This window comes from Hyperoodon ampullatus, assembly GCF_949752795.1.
Source record: "Hyperoodon ampullatus genome assembly, chromosome: 12".
Classification (NCBI taxonomy): domain Eukaryota; kingdom Metazoa; phylum Chordata; class Mammalia; order Artiodactyla; family Ziphiidae; genus Hyperoodon; species Hyperoodon ampullatus.
The window spans coordinates 37,321,358-37,346,084 of record NC_136925.1 but is presented as its reverse complement, the minus strand read 5'-3'; the positions used below and the strand labels follow the sequence as shown (position 1 = coordinate 37,346,084).

The window sequence follows — 24,727 nt, the reverse complement described above, 5'->3', positions numbered from 1 at the left end:
CTGAACGGATTTATTTTGTGATTTCCATAAAGGGAGTTGTTGGTTGAATTTTGAATTTGAAAGTAAAGATGTTGGGCTGAGGGTAGCAGTGGAGGGAAATTTTAGAATTTTATATTGGATTTAAGTAGGTGCTTTGATCCTCAAAGGTATGCTGATTAAAATTGTGGAAAAGTGAACAGAATGGTACTATATGGTTAAGAGTTTTTAGAATAATGTACAAGCTTCAAGTGTAGGTTCACTTTATTAATTTAACAGATACAAAGTGCTAGTTATGTTCCAGGCACTGAACAAAAAGTAAACAAAACAGTAAACAGTGAGGAAGACAATAAAAATCCCTGCCATCATGAAGTTCACCTTGAGGGTTGAGGGGGGAGACATTAATTTAAAAGTTAATTAAAATATGTGTCAGGTAATGAAAAGTGCTATGGAGAAAAAATAAAGTAATGAAGGGGAATGGGGAGTGCTGGTAGCATGCATGGGAAATTATAGTGGTGGCCTTAGAAAAGATGACATTTGAGCAGAGACCTAATAGTGATAAAGAAGGGTGCCCGTGGATGTAGTGGAGAGGGCCGTCAGAGCAACCACAAAGTCCCTGAGGCGGGAGCACATCAGCAAGTTTGGTTGGAACTGGGGGAGCAAGTTGCGGAGAGAAGTAGATAAGCAAGTCAGAGTGGGGTCAGGTCACATAGGGCCTGCTAACACCTTGTAAGACTTTAGTTTTTACTTTGAATGAGATGGTGGGGTTTTGAGTAAAGGAGTGAACTGATCTGACTTGTGTTTTAAAGGATTTTTCTGATTACTTTGTTGTCTCTCTGCAGCAAGGGCAGAAACGTTGAGACCTCTGTTGGTAGGCCATTGCATTTATCTGGGTTAAAGGTCAAGGTGACTTGGATCAGGGTGGTAAGAGTGGAGGTGGTGAGAAATGGCCAGATTCTAGATTTATATCTAGAATTAATATTTATATCTAGAAATTTTTATATCTTTATATCTAGATATATATCTAGATATTTATATCTAGAATTATATTTATATTAAATTTATAAAATTTATAGAATTTATATCTAGCATTATATCTAGAATTAATATATATTAATCTAAGCTAGAGCCATCAAGTGTGAAGAGGGGTCATGGATGACTCCCAGATTTATGGCCTGAGAAGCTAAAGAATGGAGTTAACCACTCAGTGATGTGGGGAAGACCACAGAGTAATAGGGAGAGGAGGGAGGAAGATCTGCAAACATTTTCAGTTTTGCACTTGCTGAATTTTCAAATGAAATGTCAGTATACAGTAGTATATATGAAACTGGAGTTCAGAAGAGAAGTCTAGGCTGGAGATGTAAATATGGGAATTGTTAATGTGTAAGTGATATTTAAAGCTCTGAGAGATCTCCAAAGGCAGGGTTCAAGGACCGTGGGGCACTTCAGCATTTGGAGACTGGAGGGAGTTATGACCTATCCCCCAGGGTGGAGGTGGGGCTGTTCCTTAAAACCCCTGTTCAGAACCAATGATCCTCAGTAACCAGATAGAAGGAAATAGAAAGCCAGGTCATTAGCTGAGAGAGAGTGAGGAAGGAGATGTGAAAATTTGAGGAGGGGGAGTTGATTTAGGACAGTGGAAGAATAAATGGACTAGGGAAGTAAGAGAATACTGGACAATACTAAGAGCCCACTTTTGAGGTCAGTGTTCATGAATTTAAAGGGAGACCAGCCAGCATATATATTTTTAGATGTTTACAAATTTACTACTAGTAGGTACTTGATATTTTAAGTAATTTCTGAGTAGTTGGGGATTTTGTCAGCAAAACAGCTTCAGGTAATAGGTTAGCCTTTCTTGGTTTGTAGTGTAAAAGGGACTGTTAATAGTGCATTATATTGGGTTGGCCAAAAAGTTCATTCAGGTTTCTGTAACAGGTTACGGAAAAACCCAAACGAACTTTTTGGCCAGCCCAATATTTTTATCATACTCACTGTGCTGTTTGCTAAGTGTTGTTGGCTGGGCACCTGCCTCTTTTCCAGGCCATGAATTAGATGCAGAGAATACAGCAGTCAAGAAGTGGTCCCTGCCCTCAGGAAGCTTACTTCTAGTACACTGCATCATGGGTTGGGATTTCTATTCTTCCAAAACATTGCCTTCAAGTTGGATGCATGGTGTTGATATCGTAGTATATGTATGAGAGGGAAAAATAGTGAAATTCGCTGAATATGAAGTGTGATTGTACAGATTTAGGAAAGAGTTTAGGTGGAAAAGTTTCTTAAGTAGCTAGTATAACTTTTGGATTTACACATTTTATTTATTTATATATTTTCCAGTTGTTTAACAAAAATTCCAGAGCCTATTATGTGCTGATTATGCTAACATCCTGGATACAAAGGTATATATGCTGTCAAGGAACTGATGTGGGGAGGGGCAAGAGACAGATAAGATACACAGCTGCAATGCATTGTTATACCATATAACAATAAAGATATAATAACAGAAGCAATTAGATTATAGTTTGCTTAGTGGAAATCTTCCCAAGGAGTTAATGTTAAGCTGACTCTTAAAAGAGGATTAAGAGTTGGCCAAGAGAAGGGGCAAAGGGTATTCAAGCAGAGGGGCCGTGGAAGCACAGGGAAACCATGTATTAAATACATTTACCATTTTTCCAGTGGTTGGTTACTAGGTGCTAAATACCCAACAACCCTGTGAAATTAGAATTATCTTCAGTTTATAGATATGAGGTTTAGAGATGTCAGGTTTGTTGTCCAAGGACGTACAGCTTATATGTGGAAGCCAGGGTTGAAACCCATGTCAGTCTGATTTCAGAACCCCTCAACTACCTTACTGTATAGGCTGCTGTAAGCGTTTAAATCTTCTCTGTCCTTGTTCTTTGTCCTTCAGCCAGTCTTTTTACCAACTTCTATTCATTCTTCCTTGGAAAGCCCTCCTGTCTCTCATCAATCCACTGCTGCCAGTCTAGGTCAGGCACTCATTATATACCTTAGTTGCTGAAATTGCTTCCTGGCTAGCCTCTCTCTGGCTCTGGATCCCCTTTTGTGCACTGCTACCAGATAATTGTTTTTATTTCACCATTATAAAACCTTTCTAGGCTTGTTGGAAGAAATTGAAAACCCACAATTTTCTATTTGGTGTACTTCATGATCCAGTTCCATTTTATATTTACAAATTTGACATTAAAAGAATAATAATTGCTTTTCTTTCTCAGCACATGCTGTGTCCATTACCATGTCAAATACTTTATAGATTTTTTTTTTTCTAGAACAACCTGGTGACTTTTACAGGTAAGGAAATTTAGACTTAGTGAAGTAAAGTGACTTACCTAGGATCAGGTATGATAGTAAAACATGTCACAGGTCAGCTCTTTCATTATCTACTCCTCCTCCCAACACAAAGTTTCCTAAAAAGTTGGTACACATACTGCTCCTGCCACTTCCTGCCTTTGCTGATGCTATTTTGCCTTGCTTGGAATATTTGTCTTCTTTTTGTCTGTCCATATTCTACCCATTCTTCAAGTTCAATATGTTTTAAGATTCTTCCCTGAACACTATAGGTTCTGTTAATATTTAACTTCTTCCCCTCCTGCATTATGAAAGCTCTCACAAAGTAACATTTAGTTATAACCATGGACATTTTGGCATGGGAAGGGATGTTTGGCAATACGTATGGTATGATGGAAAAAATATGAGATTGGAAATCCTGTAGGAGAGGAGAAGTAGAGGCACAGTGAGGTAACAGAAGTTCTGTCTGATTCATGCATAGAAGAAAGGTTATTCTGAGCAGGGTCCTGAATGATGTGTAAGTTGGAAGGCGAGGTGGGGACGGCTACTTTAGGGTCAGGAACCACCGGCATGAGCAAAGCCACGCAAAGGACATGAAAGTGCATGGTATGTTTAGCAGATTCGTAAATAATACCTTCTGGGCAATGCCTGAGGTTTTAAAAAAGTTGTTATCACCACCATCATCATCATCATCTTGTATGCCCTCAGCACCTGCCACAGAGCTGGGCATATCAAATGATCAAATATTTATTGACTCTTTATTGAATGTTATTAGCAATGTTCAATGTATAATTTTTAGTTATTTTCCTTTACTCTCATAATTCCAGTTTACACTAAATAATGCTTTTGATTATTCTAAGTTCTTTGAACATTTTTTGAGACATGTTCTGGTTGGTTCTATAAATGATGATGATAAATACACTTTATAGTACTGTGTTATAGGCATTGTTCTAAGTGTTCTACATGTATTAATTTAATTTTCATATCTATCTTATATGGTCAGTGCTGTTATTCCCATTTTACAGATGAGAAAACGGAGACACAGAGAAGTTATAGGTGAAGGGTTCACTTTAGATAAGCGGTAGACTCTTTTGGGGCTTGAGAGAATGATGCAAGTATAGTTTCACTTTGGCTGTGGTTCATTAGTTGTATATGTAATTTTGAAATGGTTACTTCCGTGATCTCTTTAAATAAATAATAGCTCCACATTTAGAATTTGTTGTGCTGATTTTTGCATTCATTCTAAAGAATGCCCATCACGGAGTTTTTTGAAGTGAATAATCTTTATGCATTCTTTTTTTCCTATAATCTTTCTTTGTTTTGGAGCAGGTTCATTTATACCTGCAAGGATCTAATACTCTTTGTTTTATTTTCAGTTTGGCTTTGGCTGGAAAAGAATTTAGCCTATATGTACTGCTTTAACCACTGGAAGAATGACAGATGACAAAGATGTGCTTCGAGATGTGTGGTTTGGACGAATTCCCACTTGCTTCACCCTCTATCAGGATGAGATAACTGAACGGGAGGCAGAACCATATTATGTAAGTATGTTGATGGTGGCAAATGGGATACCATAACTTTGTCCATTTTTGTAAATAAAGCTCTAAGAACCTGGAGGCTGGTTTTCAACATTTTATATACAATTAGTATGTGCTTATTGTGGAAAAAAATTAGGAGACAGATCTATGAAAAGAAGGAAATAAGAATTACCTCTAATCCTACTACTCAGAGGAAGAAAACACTGTTGGCATGTTGATGTGGGACCGTCTTGACTTTCTTTTTCTTATGCATATATAGTATATGATAATGAATCATAAGTTATGTGTGGTTTTTTAACAGGAAGCTATTTTGAAAATGCTAGGTTCAGACTTGATTCTTTTGTATGTAGGTGGTTCAAAGCAACTATTTAAATTCTTTTTGCAAGCTGAGTGAACATATGAATGTGTGTATGACTTCATATGTTCATGAGCTAATATAGATTATATGAAATATATTGTTTAATAACATAAATCACTGTATATAGGCTTGTAGGTTTGAGTTAGTGTATTATCTGTTCTAAAAAAAAAGAGTATCAATTATCTTCTGATTTTAGTCTGCTTTTTCTTCTTTTCTAATTGCATATATGATCCAAACGTAAGCATGTGTCAGTCAGACATAATAGTATCTTGCCTTTTTACTGAATAGTCCCTAGTAGGCAAAGACATTCTCAATTGTTATTTCAGTTTTTTTTTTTTTTCATCTCAGGTACACATAATATTGTTTACTCAGGAAGATCTGGAGAAGTGGAAATGTATCTGTGGTTCTGGATTATTTCTTGTTTTGCTTTTTTAAAAAATTAATTAATTAATTAATTAATTTTTTGGGCTGCATTGGGTCTTCGTTGCTGCGCGCAGGCTTTCTCTAGTTGTGGCAAGTGGGGGCTTCTCTTCATTGCGGCGCACTGGCTTTTCATTGCCGTGGCTTCTCTTGTTGCGGTGCACGGGCTCTAGGCGTGAGGGCTTCAGTAGTTGTGGCCCACGAGCTCTAGAGCTCAGGCTCAGTAGTTGTGGCACACGGGCTTAGTTGCTCCGCGGCATGTGGGATCTTCCCGGACCAGGGCTCGAACCCGTGTCCCCTGCATTGGCAGTTGGATCTTAACCACTGCACCACCAGAGAAGTCCTCTTGTTTCACTTAAGTAAAGCTTGCGCTTGGCTTTATTCCTGTCTGTTGGAGAGGCAGCAGTATTCCACAGCCTTCTCCAGCTGTGGGAAGTCAGACTGCTGGAAGAAGCTCCTTCAGGGGCCCATTCACTAAATTTTTGGGTAGAGGAACTTGCATTTTTCTCTGCACATTCTCGAATCTGGCATAGGTCATGCAACTGGTAGATACTCAGTGCATGAAAGCCTCTCCACACCCATGTTAGGGGTTTGTTTTAAATTCTCTGGGTTTTCTTAATGAATGATAATTTCAGAGAAATTGGGCAGTCTTTTGTACTAGTATTTAGGTAGTCGTAGCTGATTATATTTATAAATTTGAGTCGTTTTAATTTTGGAAACCTCAACAGTTTTCTGCCTTTAGAAAAACTTCCATAGTTAAAAACGAAGTGTGATCATAGTTTATTTTTAGAGACATTTCATTTGTTAGATGTATTTTTCCTCTTCTCCCCCTGTAGCATGGGTTAAGATACCATTTATGTTTGTTTCCAAACTAGCTTTTGCTATTTTAATGAAAACTTTTAACTTTGGGTAGCTTTCTAATAGTATATGTGTCCAGTTGGTCAAAGTGGCAAAAACTAAGAAATATATAATTTAAGACTGTTTACTTTTAAATCAGAGTATGATGTTTGACACACTTTCTGCAGTTAAAAAAAAATCCAAGTAAAGAATATAACATTTTTCCTTCCTTATATATGAATCTGTTTAAATATGAAAAGACTGTTGTGAGAACTAAAGGGTAAGTTTTTTCTGTCTGTTTCTAATCGAATTAAAAATGGCAGAGAGTAACGGGGGATAACTGTTGGAGGAAGAGGATTGTTTTGTCTAATAGTAATTGATTTTTTTCTTGAATTCTTCCTAATTCTTCACCCAAAAGAAACTCATTACATAGTCATTGTGATTATGTTTTTGCAGAATATTGGGTGATAGGCATATAATAAATATTAAACAAAGAACTGGATTTTAAAACCATGCAGCATAATTCAGATTTTGTTCTTTAAATACATACATACTTAATAAACACATACATACTTAAGTATAAGAAAGACAATATACAAAACCACTAGCAGTGGTTACCCTGAGAATTATTATAGGTGAGCATTTTAGTGCCAACATGATTTTAGTTCACCTGTCTCTTGGTTGTAAATTAAACTTGAATGTATTTTTTAATTGCTTTGAGTTATAATAACGATAACGTTTTAAAGATTCTGGATGAAATGAGATGAAAATATCATAGCCTGAGAGCCAGTAGACCTCTTCCCCAGACATTCTCAAAGTTCAGGTGAAGTAACGTAACAGGGTTGTCACCAAGGGTTGAAGAGTCCATTCACGTTCACGTGGAGGTGCAGGAAGGATGGGTGAAAGGGAATGTAGTTTATTTTTATTAATGTTTATAGCTTATTTCTTAGAAACTAGATTTTAAAATATCCACTTGTACCAAATTTATAAATTATTATTCATATAGTCTTCTGGAATTTCCTGTTTCCATTGGAAGAGCATATTAATATTAGACATATTCCTGTCTATTTGTTGGCTCCGTATATATCTTTCAGCCATCATCCTATATGTATATCATTGAGAATTACATCTTATTTTACAGGGAGTATTAGGAAGGAAATTTGTTAGAAAATAGGCAACTTAAAAAAAAAAGGCAACTTTTCAATTTTTGTTGTTTCTGTTATATTCATTTGAACTGTTGCTTTTCATTTAGATTATCCAGTATGAAACATACGTACTAAAGTGCATTCATAGTTTGTGACTTGTTACCAGAGGAAATCACATAGATACGTGGTCATCGATTTGAGTGGACCCTAAACATTTCCCAGCATTCCTTTTATGTTTCCTTAGCTGTCTCTGTTCTTCTCTGCTAGGACTATTTCTCTGAGTCCTGACCTCATCTTTCTTGACAGGTGACCTCACTTTCTACTTCACAAAGGAAATAGAAACCATACAGTAGGACCTTCCTTAACTTTCTGCCACCAAGTCTGTAAAACATATCTGCACTCAACATATTTTTACTTCTCCTCTCTCCTGTTTTAATGGAAGAGGTGTCCTTTCTTCCTAGACAAGGCCCAGCCTTCCATCTGTGTTCTGGATCCCATCTCCTGCTTCTCTATTTACTTTACTTTCAAATTTTTCTATCTACTGACTTCTTCTTTGCAGCATTTATATTGTCTCAAATCCTTTCTATCCTAAAACAACCCTCTGTTGACCCCATCCTCCTTTCAACTGCTTGCTTTTTCTTCACAGCCAGACTTATTAAAAAGACCATCTGTACTCATTGTTTCCTTCCCATCTCCCACCACTTACTTCACTGTAATCATATTTCACCCTTCTCCAACAGAACTGTTCTTGTCACTGTCACTAATGACATCTTTTTTTTTTTTTTTTTACCAGCCAATTTGATGTCATTGGCTGTTTTCTCCATTGCTCTGCAGTGCCTCATTCCTGGTTTTGCTTCTGTGGGCCCCTTTGCCAGGGGACCTCTTTTGCTTGTTGCTCAGTGTTGGCATTCGTTGAGGCTTTGCCTTTTTTTTTCTTTTTCCACTTCACTGTTTTCCCCCCCCCTAGAGCTTTCACTCCATTTTTATATCTTTGTTGAGCATTTTTATCTTGACAGCTCCCCAGGATTTTTCTCCTGGTCTCCAGACCTATATGTCTTTCTGCTGGATAGCCTCACTTAGATGTCTTGAAGGAACTCAAACTGAGTGTGTTTGAAACTGGACTCATCATCTTTACTCCAGAAAACCTGATTATCTGCCATCTTCCCTTCCTGTTTTATCATCCAGCTAATTAATTACTCTTACAGTAATTAATATGGGACTCATGCTTTGATACTTCCTTCTCCCGTATCCCTGACATTCATTCATAACTTAGTCCATCTGATTTTACATCTCAAATATTTCACGCTTTTCTGATTCCTTTCATACCCACTGATACAGCCTAGTTCAGGCCACCATTTAAAAACTAGTGTATTGGGCTTCCCTGGTGGCGCAGTGGTTGGGAGTCCGCCTGCCGATGCAGGGGACGCGGGTTCGTGCCCCGGTCTGGGAGGATCCCACGTGCCGCGGAGCGGCTGGTCCCGTGAGCCATGGCCGCTGGGCCTGCGCGTCCGGAGCCTGTGCTCCGCAACGGGAGAGGCCACAGCAGTGAGAGGCCCGCGTACCGCAAAAAAAAAAAAAAAAAAAAAAAACAACTAGTGTATTGGGACTTCCCTGGTGGCACAGTGGTTAAGAATCCACCTACCAGTGCGGGGGACACGGGTTCGAGCCCCGGTCTGCGAAGGTCCCACATGCTGCGGAGCAACTAAGCCCGTGTGCCACAACTACTGAGCCTGCGCTCTAGAGCCTGCGAGCCACAACTACTGAGCCCACATGCCACAACTACTGAAGCCCGCATGCCTAGAGTCCATGCTCCACAATGAGAGAAGCCACCGCAATGAGAAACTCGCGCACCTCAACAAAGAGTAGCCCCCTCTCACCCCCGTGCGTAGCAATGAAGGCCCAATGCAGCCAAATAAATAAATAAATAAATTTATAAAACAACAACAACCAAGAAAAACTAGTGTATTGTATAGTATTAACTAATTTCCCTGGTTTCAGTCTTGCCTATTTTCCAGTCTGCAGTTGGAGTCATCTTTTCAAAACACGTATCTGACATTGTCACCTGCCAGCTAGAAACCTTTAGTGGCTTTTCATTGTCTTTAGGATCCTTAGTATAGTTTACAAGGTTCTTCGTGATCTGGTCCCTTGCTTCTTCAGTACTATTCTGTCCTAAACCTCTACAGTCCTGTCGTATTCAACTTCTTATAATTCCTCATGTGCCAGTCTTTGTCCTTTTGTATTCACGCCATGCCTTCTTGCAGTTCCCTCTGCTGGAATGAGCAGCAGTATCTCCCACCCTTACTCAGACCCAGACATCCACACCAACGCATGTTTGGTTCATTCCTGTTTTCCTTTTGACCCTTGCCTTAAAATTGACTTCCTGTCAAGGCTTCCCTGAGCTCCTAGGTTGGGTTAAATTTCTTTGCTACTTGCTCCTATAACGTTCTTTACTTCCTCTTTGCATGCATCATATTTGTAATTTTGTCTTTACTGTCTGCCTCTCAAGCCTGTAAGCTCCCTGAGAGGAAGAATTCTTTCTGTCTCATTCCGTGCTCTCTCCTCATCACCTAGAGTGATGCCTCACACATTGAAATGGGACAGAATTCTGGTGTATTTTAATTCTGTTTTTGTTTTTAGATAAGTGAATCTCTAATTTTATCATTGAAAATTGTTGGACAAATAGGATTTGGTGTAAACAAATAATATTACGGGCACTTTTTTTCTGAAACATAAGTAATCTATACAACTATGTAAAACATGTATTACTTATAAGCTGTACAGAGAAAAAAAATGAATCACTTGTGTCATACTGAGTACTTGACAGTGCTGAATGAGGAATAAGGGAATGACAGAGTCCACGTAGTGGACAATGTCCCCGGGGGGGGGGGTTTAATCCTTTTTGTATTAAAAGAACTTAAAGAACCTTGAAGACATTAATCAAAGTGAAATAAGCCAGACACAAAAGGACAAATATTTCATGATTCCATTTAGATGAGGTACCTAGACTGGTCTAATTCAAAGAGACAGAAAGTAAAAAAGTGATTACAAAGGGCCGGGGGGAAGAGGAGAACGGGGGAATTACTGTTTAATAGGTACAGCGTTTGAGTTTGGGATGATGAAAAGTTCCGGAGGTGGACAGTGGTGATAGTTGCACAGCAGTGTGAATGTATTTAATGCCACTGAACTATACACTTAAAATGGTTAACCTGGTAAATTTTACACTGGGTATATTTTACCACAGTTTTTAAAAACGAACTTGAAGTAAACCAATTTGATACACCGAAGAAAAACCTTATGTGATACAATCTGGATGTAAAAGGCAGGGTGATGTCTTTTTGCTGTTATTTTCTTTCTCTTTTTACCTATTTAAATATTTACTTGATAAAGTATCTATACCTACTCTAGTTATTTCTTAGTGCTACTATGTATAGATATTTATGTTAGTTACAGATTACTCCCACAGGCTAATTTAGGACAGAAGATTCCAGCTACATTTTAGTGTACCTTCTGTCTGAAGAATGAGCATTCTTTTACAATTTATCACTTTTGACCTTTTGTCCCACTTAACCTTTTGCATCTCCGATTCATTCAGCAAATATTTATTGTATGCCTGCTATGAAGCAGGCACTGTTTTGGGCATTGGGAATGTTAGTTAGCGGTGAACAAAACAGATGAAAACCCCTGTCTTAATGGAGCTTACATTCTAATGTTCCTCATTCCTTATTGTAAATAAGTTTTTGTTTCATGAAAACCATTTGTGAATTTTTCAGCAAATTTGGTTGAACCCTATGTATGTAGTACAGCTCTTTCCAAAATCAGGAGCTGATATCCATACTCATTTAGTCCTGATATATCTTACTTCTTATGATCTCCATAGGGTAATATCATTCTCTACAGAATAGATAGCTATGCAATGCCCAACAGACATTTTAAATTAAAGTCCTTGACTTACTAACATAGAACTATTGGACTAATAGAACATACTTATTTATTTTTTAAAAATGGCTAATTTACCATGCTATTTTAATTTCTTAGAGACTGTCCATGATACTTCTGTACTTGATTCTGTCATTTCTGACTCTAATGAATCATTTCTTTGCCATTTATTTAATAGAATATGGTTTTGGCAAGTTATTTAAGCTGTATGTAAAATAGAGGTGATAATAATTCTGCCTGTAAAACAGCTAGTGCTTTTCCTTATACATAGTAAGTATTAGTTTCCTTTTTTTTTTCTTCCCTAATCACATTCTAGTTGTTTCTTTATAAAAGAGGAACTTATGTTCTATTGAATCCACACAGCTATCCAACACCTTGTTCCTAGTATTAGTACCTTTTATTCCATACTGGAGCATGCCAACTACTGCCTATACCCCTGTACCCTGTAGCTCCTAGGACTACTGTCATGTTCCCTTACCTAACTGGGGCCTGTTACCTTGATCTTCAGTGATTAAGTATCAGTCCCTTTAACCAGAATATTTCTCTTTGTATATATTTCCCAGCCCGCTACATAATTCTACTTGATTTACTGATCAAAAGACATAACCTTGAATAAGCAGCATGAAAAGTGATGCGGAGTTACACTCACAGAAGCAGCTGAAAGAGAGTAACAAAACAGTTTTACCAGCAAAAGAAGACAGAAGCTTAGGAAAACAAGAAATGGCTAGAGAGTCTGCTGCAAAGGAGGAAAATACATGAATTTTTGCCAGTTTCCTCCTTTTACCTACTTGTAGGTTCTTTAAATAAATTCTTGCTCTCTTATGTTTTCTTTCTGGGTACCTTTCCTAGGGGAAAAACGCTGACAGCCTTCATACTATTCCAGTTGAGGCTTTACCAACCTCAGTGTTCCTTTCCAGACTTTTCTCTCTCCAGAGTCCAAGTAGGTCCAGCCTCCGTAAGGACAGATTGAGGGAGTTGATTGACAGTGGCAGGATCATCAGTCCGCCAGCATTACACTCTTAAGCTTGTACTTTATTGCATTTAAATATTTAAATGTGTAGCTCAAAAGTCAGTCATCTAACTTACCTCTCTCCTTGAGATTTCTTCATTAGTAATCACAAAAATCTGTTCTGACTTCCAGACCTCCGCCACTTTTCCATTCCTTCTTTCTCATCTCATGTAATATTTCCTTAACAGATTTCCTATCTAGAATCTTACCTTATTGCAATTTTCACATACAATGGCTAGAATATTCCTCAAGTACTATTTTTCATCACGCCATTAATGGTATCATAGTGGGCTTCACTGTTTATCAAATGAAAATTTCTATTTCACCTTCAAAGTTCTTTCTGTGGCTGCCATGAAGTATTTTTGTAAGTATTTTTTATGAGTTTTTTTTGTTTTGTTTTTAGCCTCCACTTTATTTTAGCCTCATAGAAAAGGATAGATTATGTCCTTGTCTTGGTGTTCTTCACTGCAACTAAGCCGGTACACAGTAGATTATCAAAATGTGATGGACCAATTGAGAAGTCCTGATTGATAAGTCAAGGTGTACATTAGACTGAGTTGATTATCTTCTCAGAAGTTGAATTAACTCAGGTGAATCATATTAATTTTTAAGTTAAATTTGATAGAACTAATAAGTAGCCTAAATAGTATGCCATCTGATTGCGTTGTATTTTTATTTGGAAAAAAGTATTACAGAAAGATTGCATATAAACTTGTGTTGTTTATTATTCTAGGCATTTATCTTATAAGCTATACATAAGTAATGACCTCATAAGAAATTTTAAAACATCTTAGCCTTTAGCCTTTGATTTTCTATAAAAAGCAGTTGACTTTGTGTGGAGTATTCAAAATAATGCAAAGAAAATGGTTGTTTTTCAGAATATTCAAAATATATTAAAAAACCTATTTAGTATATTTCTTTTTGAAAAAATAGTAAATAAATATGGTTTACAAATTTTCATTTCAGTTGCTTTTGCCAAGAGTAAGTTATTTGACGTTGGTAACTGACAAAGTGAAAAAGCACTTTCAGAAGGTTATGAGACAAGAAGACATTAGTGAGATATGGTTTGAATATGAAGGCACACCACTGAAATGGTGAGTGAATTTTTCTGCATTATTAAGCGTTGAGTATATACTAGCTTTAAGAAGGTATAGTGCCTTGAAGCAGTTTTTTTAAAAGTTCTATACAAGAAGTCACTAGTCTAGCTCTATAATACAGTGAATTTTAAACCAATGCTGGAATATTTTATTGGCAATATTTCTGTCTTCTATTTGGATGCATGGGAGACTGGACAGATTTGTATATTTTCAACAATAGATTTTTTTATACGGCATAATGATAGTATATTTGGTTATGGAGTTTTTGTTTTTTATTTTTTTAAATGTATATTTAAAACTCCCTTATGAATAAGTCACTCTGTGACACTATTCAGTTTTGTTTCTACCTCTAAAATCTTTATAAACAGAACTTTATATACACATGATTACCTAAAGGGGCATCTTTCAAACTGATCGTCACATATAGTTGACCACTGTGCTATAAGCACATGTTGTTTAGCCTTGGTTTAGTATTTAAATTATATTGATTTCCTTTTTGTGTGAAAAATAATTTTGGTAGTATATCGGAATGCCATTTTTTCAGAAACATTTAAAATAAATATCCTTTTTCAGACACACAAATCTGGGCTTATCCATGTATAGATGATGTTAATTTTGTACTTCCTCTCTAACTGGGAGCTTTGGTCATTGTGCTTCCAAAAATATTTAATGAAATTGAAGAAATTACAGGGAGAAGAATGTTAAAAAATGACTCAAGATATGCTGAGATATAGGTGTTGAAATGCTGCCTTATAGATGTAGTTGAATGAGGAAGATACAGGCTGAGTCAAGCTTTAAGTGAAATATGAAAAATATAAATAGTTTAATAATGGACTTGCTCTTTGAGTCTGGGACTAATAAAAAATGAAGAGTTTTAAAAGAGACTTAAAGCAAATAAAAGGAAGCTAGTAGGTGTGTAATAAGTGCAGCTGACTTGAATCCAAGGATTACTTAGAAACAAGGAGTGAACTTTTAGAACTCACCTTGTGCTGATGAATTTCCAAGAGTGGGTAGATTTCTCTTAATGATTTAGCAATATGCAAGGTGATGTCTTGTATTGAGTTATGGGTCACATCACTAACCTTTTTTTTTCTTTTCTTTTCTTTTGTATAACGTTCATTTTTTAGTCAAAACAGAATACTGAGCTTCATAATCACATTATCAGCCTCATTATGACTCTTCAATAGTTCTAGACCTCTGGCAGCATAGATAAGTCAATGTTTTCTGTTTCTTTTTATTTCTCAGAAGAATTGGAGGTTTTGGAATGGGAAGGTGGCTTAAAAGAAGTATAAGAGGAGCAAGGAACAGGAGAGTAGAGGGAGAGGAAGGAGGGGGAAAGATTGTGGGTGAGTAGCAATAGGATATCTCTGTGTTCTTGACAGTTCTATCTGTATTATAGATGGATGTTGAAATTGTATTGCGTTTTGTGTATTAGTTATAGATTCCCTTAAGAACTCATGTGACTGACAGTGGGCTTTTCAGTTTTATCATTGTAAAGCATGGGTTCTCAACGAGGGCCCTACTGACATTTTGGACCCAGATAATTCGTTGATGTAGGAGAGCTACTCTGTATGTTGTAGTGTTTTTAGCAGCAGCCCTGGTCTCTACCCACTATTGCCAGTTGCACGCCCTTCAGTTGTGATAGTAAAAATGTTGCTAAATGTCCTGGGGCAGGGGGTACAAAACCACCCCCAACTGAGAAACTCTGGAAAAGATGGGAAACCTCAATTTAGCTTTTATAGTAAATGATTATTAAGTCATCATCTTTCAGCTGCCGTTTTAATTTATCTTGTGTGGTGATTATTTTTGTATTTGCTGTGATTTGTCTTCTATAGGTTTGTATTCTATATATGATATCAATAAACAACATTTGGACCCATTCCTCCCTGTTACGACAGAGTGATGATTTTTGGTTTCAAGAGACGTGTTCCTACTTTGTCATTATTTATCCCTTCTGAAAGTCTTTTATTGAAGAGTGAAATTATTTTTCCTTTTAGAGAGCTTATGTGAAAGCAATTGTGTTCACATATCTTCATTTTAGTTTTTGGGGTGTTAGCTTTTTATGCATGATACCACTTTCATAGCTGTGTCTTGCTGTGCACTCATTGTATTTAATGGCTTTTGATACAACATTTTCTGTAGTGTTGTTAGGTATTCCATATATTTGAGGAATGAATAACTTATCGAGGCATGAATAAAATTTAGGACCTCTGGGCTAAGTTCTGATCTTTCTCTCTTTGCTCCCAACAATAGCAATTTTCTCTTGTGTGATAAGAGTTATCTTCCTGGAAATAGGCTGTCAATATCTACCTGGCATTTAAGCAGTGGGCTTCATAGGATAGGATAATCATTGTAGGGAAGCAGTTACCACTGAAGCTTTGTAGGACTTGGACTTTTGAGACCATAAATGTGTCTTAAGTGTAGAGAAGCATTTATTTCAGTAGGATGATAATATCTGCCTTATACTTGATTCTTTGGAGTTTTAAGTAAATTCAAGTGAGAAAGGAAATCAAACACCAGTTTAGATAATTCACAAAAGAAGGAAGAAAGCATAAATTGATATTCCTTCTCTCTCTGTAACCCTTTCTCCTATTCATATTAATTATTACAAATATTTAATCATCTGTGAGATGCTTGAGCAGGTGCTGTGTACCTTAAGCAGTAGCTCGTAAGAGGTGCTAAGTAAATGTTTGTTGAATGAAAAAATGAATCTAAATAAGTCTCTTCTTTTTATTAAGAAAACTGAGGCTCAAATAAATAACTTACTCAGATGAGCAAGTAGGACCATATTTTGAGGGCTCTTTCTACCATACATGCTGATATTCTGTTTCTTAGTAGTTGTTTTCTCTGATTCTTTATGTTCTAATTACTTATGTTAATTTGTCTATATTAGAATAGAAAAGTATTTAAGAACAGTGGTATGCACATAATGAATACTTAATATGTTGTTGATTTGTAGAGAGATGCCAAAGAGGCCTTATCTGATTAGTGCTTTTAAAAATTATATGGGAAATGGAAAGTGCTGATCTTAATTCAAATTAAGGGTCTCTTTTTAAAGAGTGATTTGAGTTGATTAGTCAGCAGAGGGTGCTCTAACATTGCGTTTTAAGGGATAAAGTTTCTTGTTACATTAACTTAAGTGTTCAAAAGTTGTCTTTGTTACTTTTATATTAGGCTTATCTTAAGAGAAAAGTTCTTGGTTCTTCTAAAGAATACTTTGTTAGTATACCCTAATGCTAGTTAGATCTTAGGCCTCCAGGTACAAAATTCAGAAAAAGGTTCTTTGTCAACTGTAAAACAAGTGTCTCTACAAGGATATTATTATTTTGTGTAAATTGACTTATTTTCAGGACTGATTGTTGAAAACGTTGAAACTACCTTTGGAATTAAAAAAAAAAAGGCAGCAAATACTGATGTTGATATTAAATGTAGGCATAATACAGTGACCCAGAATTTAATACTGTACCTATGTGATTTCAAAAGTAAATTTTAACAAAGTAATTTTAACATCTTAATTGTAAATATTGTGCAGGCTCTTCTCTTATGTCCAGTCATTTTTCTGAGGTTGTGCATTTTTAGAATTTTATAAATTATTCTGTAAACTAGATTTTTTGAAATGTGGTTTACTTAGCATTTTATACATGTAGTATCCCTTTAGTTGGTTATTTCTGTACTTTTTCATCCATAAGAATAGGCTTAGAAAGCTGAGAAACACAGCACTGGCCTGTAATTGTCTGTGTTTGTACTATAGACAGAGTAACGCAAAATAGATTGTAATCATTAAATTACTTTGGTTTACATTTGAGTTAAACCCTTATTCATTAGAATGTAATCCTGTTTTCAGTGAATCACTAATTTAGCAAACTTATGAATAGGATGCATTTATTTCAGTGAAATGGAGTGGGACAATAGTTCTCTAGTATATAGGGAAGATTCCTTTCAATACTGATCTTAAAATACTGGTTTGCTATCTAACTGCAGATGTTTAGACTAGAATGAGCACCCTTGGCTGACCTCAAAGCATATCTGTTACTGCCATGCCATGTGCCAGTATGTATATGTATTTTAGCAGTAATGAAAGGGTAAACAAGAAACAACTTATGCAAAAAAAAAAAAAAGAAAAGAAAGAAAACGTTAATTCATTTAGAGAATTGAATTTAGAAAAGGCTAGAGCAATTTAAGGAAGAGAAAGAAAATGAATAAAATATGAAAGTACACACAACACTAAATATTCTGGTGCAGTTAATTTTTATAGCGCGGTAGATTGAACCTTTACCAGTTTGGTCCTCTTCTGGGGTATTCCAGGTTCAAATCCTCACCACTTCCTTTTCTTTTAAATTTAGGTTAAAATGGCAGGAGTAGCAATGTAACAGCCAAATGGCTACATTACGATTTACTCACAGTTATGGCTTACATGGTTTCTGTGTTATGGGTTAGGAGCCTTATAACAAAACTACATGGAATATCTGTTTAGAGGAATTGTGCAAATTAGTACTTTGAAATCTTTGACATAAATCAGATTATAGTGTAAGAGAAAGTCAGTGCTTTTAATTTTTGCCAGTTCTGTTTTTTAGATTTTCTTGCATATTAATAGATTCATCAGAAATAAGCAATCTTGGAACCAGTTAATTCAGGTGGTGTATTTGTTTGGAGTTAGTATAATACTTGCATCAAAATCGTTCTGACATAAGCATCTGCATTGATGATCCACGTATGGTCTATATACTTTGACAATAGATAGAAGTAAATAGTTATTTTACTCCTAAATTTTTCTGGCTTAGTTTTATTTCTAAAGATTGTTACAGGATAATTGTTAGCTATTGTATTATTTAGAAGCTCTTATGTTAATATTTTTTATATTTTTAAATCTTAAATATAAGTTTTAGAAATTATCATACTTAAATTTCCATCCTAACCCTTAGTATATCAGGAAAAAGTCATCATCATTTACTATTTGAGACCAATGAACTTTAAAATATATGTGTGTGTGTGTGTATATATATATATATATATATATATATATATTTAAGTCACTTTATAAATAACTTAGAGAAGTATAAAGGAATGGCATATAACAACTTTATTATAGAAATTTTAATAAGCATTTAAATATAGAAATTCAGATTTTCACTCCATGTTTTCCTGGTTTCAAAGATATATATATACCAGAAGTGGGCAATGTCCTCAATGCAAGTTACTGCTCATTAATTGTCAAACATTCAAATAGACCTGTATGAGGTTCCAGCTTGTCATTACTTCTGGCTCTTCTTGCGTTTAACGGCAATGCTTTACGAAATTTAAAAAGCCCTAGATCGTGATTTCGTTGTAAAATAATTTCTTTATTACATGAGTAAACATCCTGAATGAGCAGTCCAATTGTTTTTAATTTCTACATCATCTAATTCCTTCCAGTCATCTTTGTGTACAAATCTGGCTTTAATATTTGCCCACTTACTGTCAAGTAAATTGCAGTGTACAAATGGCATTAAAGATAGGAATACTGATACACATCCTTTTAGCAAAATGGAATGGTCTAGGTTCTAGTCATGAAATACTGTATGAAGAAATCCTTTCTTTTGAATGACTAAGTGGATAAGAATGCCATATGTCCTTAGAAATACATTGTTTATGCATTAGTTCTTGAGTTTTATAAAATTCACCTAGGATATCATCATCTAAAGACTCATAGTCTGAGATTTCACTTATATGATCAGTTTACCAATGTCATTAAAGTCTAAAGTACTGCTATCTGTTTCTTTGCAAAAATCTTTTGATTTATCTAATTATGTAACATCTTCCTCTGTCAATATAGGTGGAAAATAAGACATTTTGAATTTTCAGCTGTATTAATGAGAGATAAAAGCAGACTCCAAAGATGGGGTCTGCATCCTTATTTTATGCTTTTTGGAATATGATATAATGTTTTAGGTGACAAAGTAAGAAAATGGAAGAAGGATGCATTATTATATCTTTCTTCTAGGCATAACATTATTCTTCCAAATTCTTATTATTTTAATCTTTTTTTTAGTTAGGAATAATTGGTAAGTAATGATGAAATAATCCCTAGAATGATGAAATAGCAAAACGTTTCAAGATAGAGGAAAAAAATAAGATCACTAAGATACCACAATATATCTTAGATTTGTAAAAGGGTCCAGTGAATTCATATGGCAGTTACTAGACAGACTAAGTTTTTTTCTTCTTTTTTTTTAAGTGAGTTTTCTCTGTGACTTTTGGAAGACTTTTAAGAAAGAATAAAAGGGGGGACTTCCCTGGTGGTCCAGTGGATAAGACTTCACCTTCCAGCGCAGGGGGTGCGGGTTTAATCCCTGGTCGGGGAGCTAAGAGCCCACATGCCTCACCGCCCAAAAAATAAAACAGAAGCAATATTGTAACAAATTCAGTAAAGACTTTTAAAATGGTCCATATCAAAAAAAAATCTTAAAAAAGAATAAAAGTTATAAAGTATTAATCTTAAAATAGAGCTGCTCAGAAAAGAAGTTCAGAACCTAAAATTGGGCTCATTGGATCTTCATGGTATACCAAGCGTTAACTATTCTGTGGATCTTTGATTTATGCATTCAGCAGCTATTAGCTACTTTGTTCAAGATTCTATGCACTTGCAGGCCTTTTTTTTTTTTAATATTGAGGGTAAAAAAATAGCTGATTATTATGAGTCTTTTTATGTTTAAATTGTATTCTAACTCAAATACTTGTTATTTATTTTTAAGGTTGTACTTGATTTTATGTGACTGTATAGATTACTTTAAGATAATATTTGATTTAACTTTAGAATTTGTATATAGTTCCATTTGTGAATGGTGGAGAACGTGTACAACACTTGAATTGCTAGTCATTTTATGGGGTTACTGGTGAATCTATCCAATAGGTCAACTACATAATTTGCTAAAGGGATTCTATAATTATATCTGCAGTGCCACATAGAGTTTGGAAAGCAGTATGCTCTATTAGTTTAAGTACCCATATTCATTCTTAACCTAGTTGCACATAACTCAGAGGGACATGAAGACTAAAAAGTCAAATTTGTAAAAGTGCAGGACATTATGTAGAGCCTGTGCAATTTTAAGAGGTCAGAGAGAAAGATCAGAATTGGATAGAATCTATAACTTGTTTATAGTGCAATATTTTTGTTTTTTTAATTAATATTTTTATTTCAGTTTTTAACTGAGACTGGAGTTTTTCCTGATTAGAGAATTTCCTAAAGGAAGCATTCTGTAATTTAGTTAATTCAAGATTTACTTCATGTTCATTCCTAGTTATGAAGGATTTGTGTTAGATACTGACTTTCGATGAGAGAGAAGTTTGAGGGTTTATTTATTTTTTTTTTACACGGGCCTCTCACTGTTGTGGCCTCTCCCGTTGAGGAGCACAGGCTCCGGACGCGCAGGCTCAGCGGCCATGGCTCACGGGCCCAGCCGCTCCGTGGCATGTGGGATCTTCCCGGACCGGGGCACGAACCCACGCCCGCTGCATCGGCAGGCAGACTCTCAACCACCACGCCACCAGGGAAGCCCAGTTTGAGGGTTTTATTAAGAGATACAACACATACATGACTAAAACTACTCACTGTTTTATTTTGCTAGCAGGGCATTCATCTTAAATTCATTCTAAATAAATATATGATCTCTAATGACTGATGATTTTTCCACAATTATATTATGTAGATGTAAGCAAACATAAATAGTATTAGCTAATATTTGTATCTTGATCAGGTCATGTATTTGGGTCACTCATTTGGAAGGAAATTAGATGTATTTTCAAAGTTTTCCACTCTTAAATCTAGGAGTAATTCACTAATATATTATATAGGAAAGAACGGGACTGTACATAAAACCAGACAGTCTTCTTTTTGTCTTTGTTGGGAGGATTATTTATTCTGATTCACTGATTAAGCTGCTTTAGATTCTTTAAAAGGATGTAAAAAATAAGGTTTGTCCACTGAAATCTGCAAGGTTTGTATTATTAACTTGTTTGTTACTAAATAATTTGCTTCACTGTGAGTAATGGTTATATTAGGAAATGTTCTCTCATTTAGGAAGTCCCAAATTTATTATTATTTTTTAAAAAAACTTTAGAATTAGGCTGCAGAAGAATATTCAGTGACTTTGGAAAATGTTCACCTATTGTTATATGAAAAAAGCAGGTTATAGCAGTCTGTAAAGGATAAGCCTAATGTATATTTAGATATGTATGCATAAAGAAAAGACTGGAAATTTATATACTGTAATGTTAACAGTAATAAGTACAAAATAGGTGATTGCATGCTCTTTTAGGTGCTCTTTTCAGTTCTTAATATTTTCTAAAATTTTAAGATTTTTTTTAACATCTTTATTGGAGTATAATTGCTTTACAATGGTGTGTTAGTTTCTGCTTTATAACAAAGTGAATCAGCTATACATATACATATGTCCCCATATCTCCTCCCTCTTGCGTCTCCCTCCCTCCCACCTTCCCTATCCCACCCCTCTAGAAAAAAACTGGTTGCCCAATATGAATGCTTGGATGATAATTAGATGTGGCAGTACTGTGACATAACAGTGCTCATGGCTGATAAAAGGTGCCTTAGTACAATTTCATTATGTATATTGAGGATTCCCTGGGGAACAGTATGGTTAGGAAAAAAAAAACACCTGATGCCTAGAAACTATGCCATATTAGCCCAGGCAAGTAACTGTGTAAAACATTGCCTTTCTGTGATTTGTGGTTAAAGTCCCCTGATATTTGATGTTGAAACATGCTGGAAATTTATTTTGGAGTTGTAGTTTAACTTTAAATATTTATTTTATCTTAAAGTATATTCTTTCATTTTTAGGCATTATCCAATTGGTTTGCTCTTTGATCTTCTTGCATCAAGTTCAGCTCTTCCTTGGAACATCACAGTACATTTTAAGGTATAGTTTAAATAGCATTTCCCATTTGTCCCACTTGTGGTACTACTTAGTAAGTAGACTTAGAGTAGAATTTTTTTTTTAAGTTGTTTATTGCTTTTCCCATGATACTTTTTATTTGCTAAGCTGCCATTAGTGTTTATAAAATGCCTTCCAATTTCTTCTTAACTCTTGACGGAACCATTTAAACATTTAACGTATAAGTGCCTATTCTTTGTTGGAGCTGGATACACTGTGTTTAAAATTTATAATATTTTGGAATATTTATATTCATTAAAAAAAATCTCAAATAGGAAGAACAAAATCCTGAGTGCATGTGGGCATGGGAATGGGGAAGGAGGCAACCTAACACTGAGTAACTCTAAGGCTCTTTTGATGGAATGAAAAGAAGTGTTAGGAGACAGAAATACAAAGACTTGATTTAAGTCTGTTTTGAGAAATATTAATTCCTGTAGTTTTTAAGAGTCCAGGCTAGGTTTATTGTAACCTAATTTTGTCTCATTATTTTATAAAAATCTCATCCCTCTTTCTCACTAAACACCCTGATTCTCCATCCTCCACCCCACGAGCAAGTACCGCTGAAGGATTGAACCCCCTCTATTAGTTGATCACTAGGCAGTGATTCTCAAATGGTGACATACAGTGGGAGGGAGACATGCTAAGAGTTTGAAAAGTCATTTAGGTGTCTGATTTGCTTTCCCATTAGGGTCACTTATTCAAAGTCATTACCCAAAGGCTCACCCAGTCTTCCTAAGTTACTTTCCTTTCCGTTTTACTGAAATTGGATTTGTGGGGCGTTTGCATTTATTTCCCTGTTACTTGCACTGATATACTTTGCACAGCACCATGCTACCACAGATGTTAGTTACCACGGAACCATACAGAGTGAGGACAGGGTTCTGATATGCATGAGTTTCAGTTACCATGAAGAGCAAGGACTGCCTGTATGTATAATAATTTAAATTTAGAATGGTAGGAAGGTAAAACTACTCCAAGCATAATAAGTGTAGAGGTTCCATATTGCCTAACAGGTCTTTCCCATTATGTTGAAAAGCATTTCCAGTAATTGTGTGTGTGTGTAGAACGCACTCTAAAAGACTTTGAAATCTAGGTTAAAATATATCATAGTTACCCACTTATTTATTCATTCAACAAATACTGAGAGCCTGCTGTGTGCCAGCCAGGCACTGTTCTAGGAGCCTGGGATATATGAGTGAATGATACAAAAGATACTCAAACAAATTTTATGGTACCTAGTTGGCATTGCCTGCTAGGCCCTCTGTAATTATTGGTTGAATTAGTTGATGGATTGTAATAATGATAGGAAAGGCTTAGAATTCTTATGATTGGTATAGTGTTATGGTTCTCAGAGTGCTTGATAGACCCAGATCCCTGGGGATTCCTATTTCCATAATAATATTAAGATGCTATTTGCCCTTTCCACTGTGTTTAAATTTGTACTGATCTGCAAAAGCGATGGTGAGCAAAACTTTTGGCAGCTTAGCACAGAGCAAGGCCCTGTACCAAAATGTGCTAGTGGTCGTTGTATTCTTCACCACCACACACTAGGACTGTCCTGGTTGAAGTGGTACAAATTATTAATTATTATTAATCTGGACTCTTAAGTACATGTCTTTTTACATGTGGTGAAATGGGAATACACATAAAGCACTCCTGCTGTGTGCCAAATACGATGGTTGTCTTAAGGAAAAGCATTGTGCCCTTGTTTACTTTGAGAGCTAAATGAGCCACTTTTCTCATGAAACACCATTTTTTATTTGAAAGAGTGACTGACAAACTGTGGTTTATTCACACTTGGGTATTTGTTAGTTTCTTGAAAACAAACAAAGTGACCTCTCATTGCAGAGAAAACAACTGACAGTATTTGTTTCCAATGATAAGATTTGCACTTTTAAGTGAAAATTAGAATTTTGGAAAACATGTATCTGTCACCATGAGCTTGACAGCTTTATTATTCTCAAAGAATTTTCTGATGAGATTGGTGGTCATTTTAACAAATTGATTTTTAAGAAATTTTATATAGTGAAATGTGAAAACGTTTGGAGAAGGCCTACCTTAACTCAATAAACAGATACTTCCCAAATGATCACTGCATTATGTGGAGAAATTATGCATGTGTTAAAGATCTGTTCAAAGTGCACGGCTGGCATCAGGAATTTTAATGTAACAGAGGTCAAA

The 24,727-nt window shown here is 35.6% G+C and overlaps 1 protein-coding gene across 4 annotated transcripts in view; it reads left to right on the top strand.

Annotated features, from left to right (window-relative positions):
- Positions 1-4,712: 4,712 nt before the first annotated feature.
- The window catches only part of ATG5 (autophagy related 5), a gene marked incomplete at both ends in the record, with an annotated part of 121,503 nt that continues 101,488 nt past the window's right edge, over positions 4,713-24,727 (top strand). For 3 of the 4 annotated variants that reach the window (XM_079716512.1, XM_079716513.1, XM_079716514.1), the window contains 3 exons: positions 4,713-4,820; positions 13,489-13,616; positions 22,453-22,531. In XM_079716512.1, the coding sequence (XP_079572638.1) occupies positions 4,713-4,820; positions 13,489-13,616; positions 22,453-22,531 (315 nt within the window). The remainder of the gene's footprint in view (positions 4,821-13,488; positions 13,617-22,452; positions 22,532-24,727) is intronic. The other variant, XM_079716515.1, reaches the window with a different exon arrangement.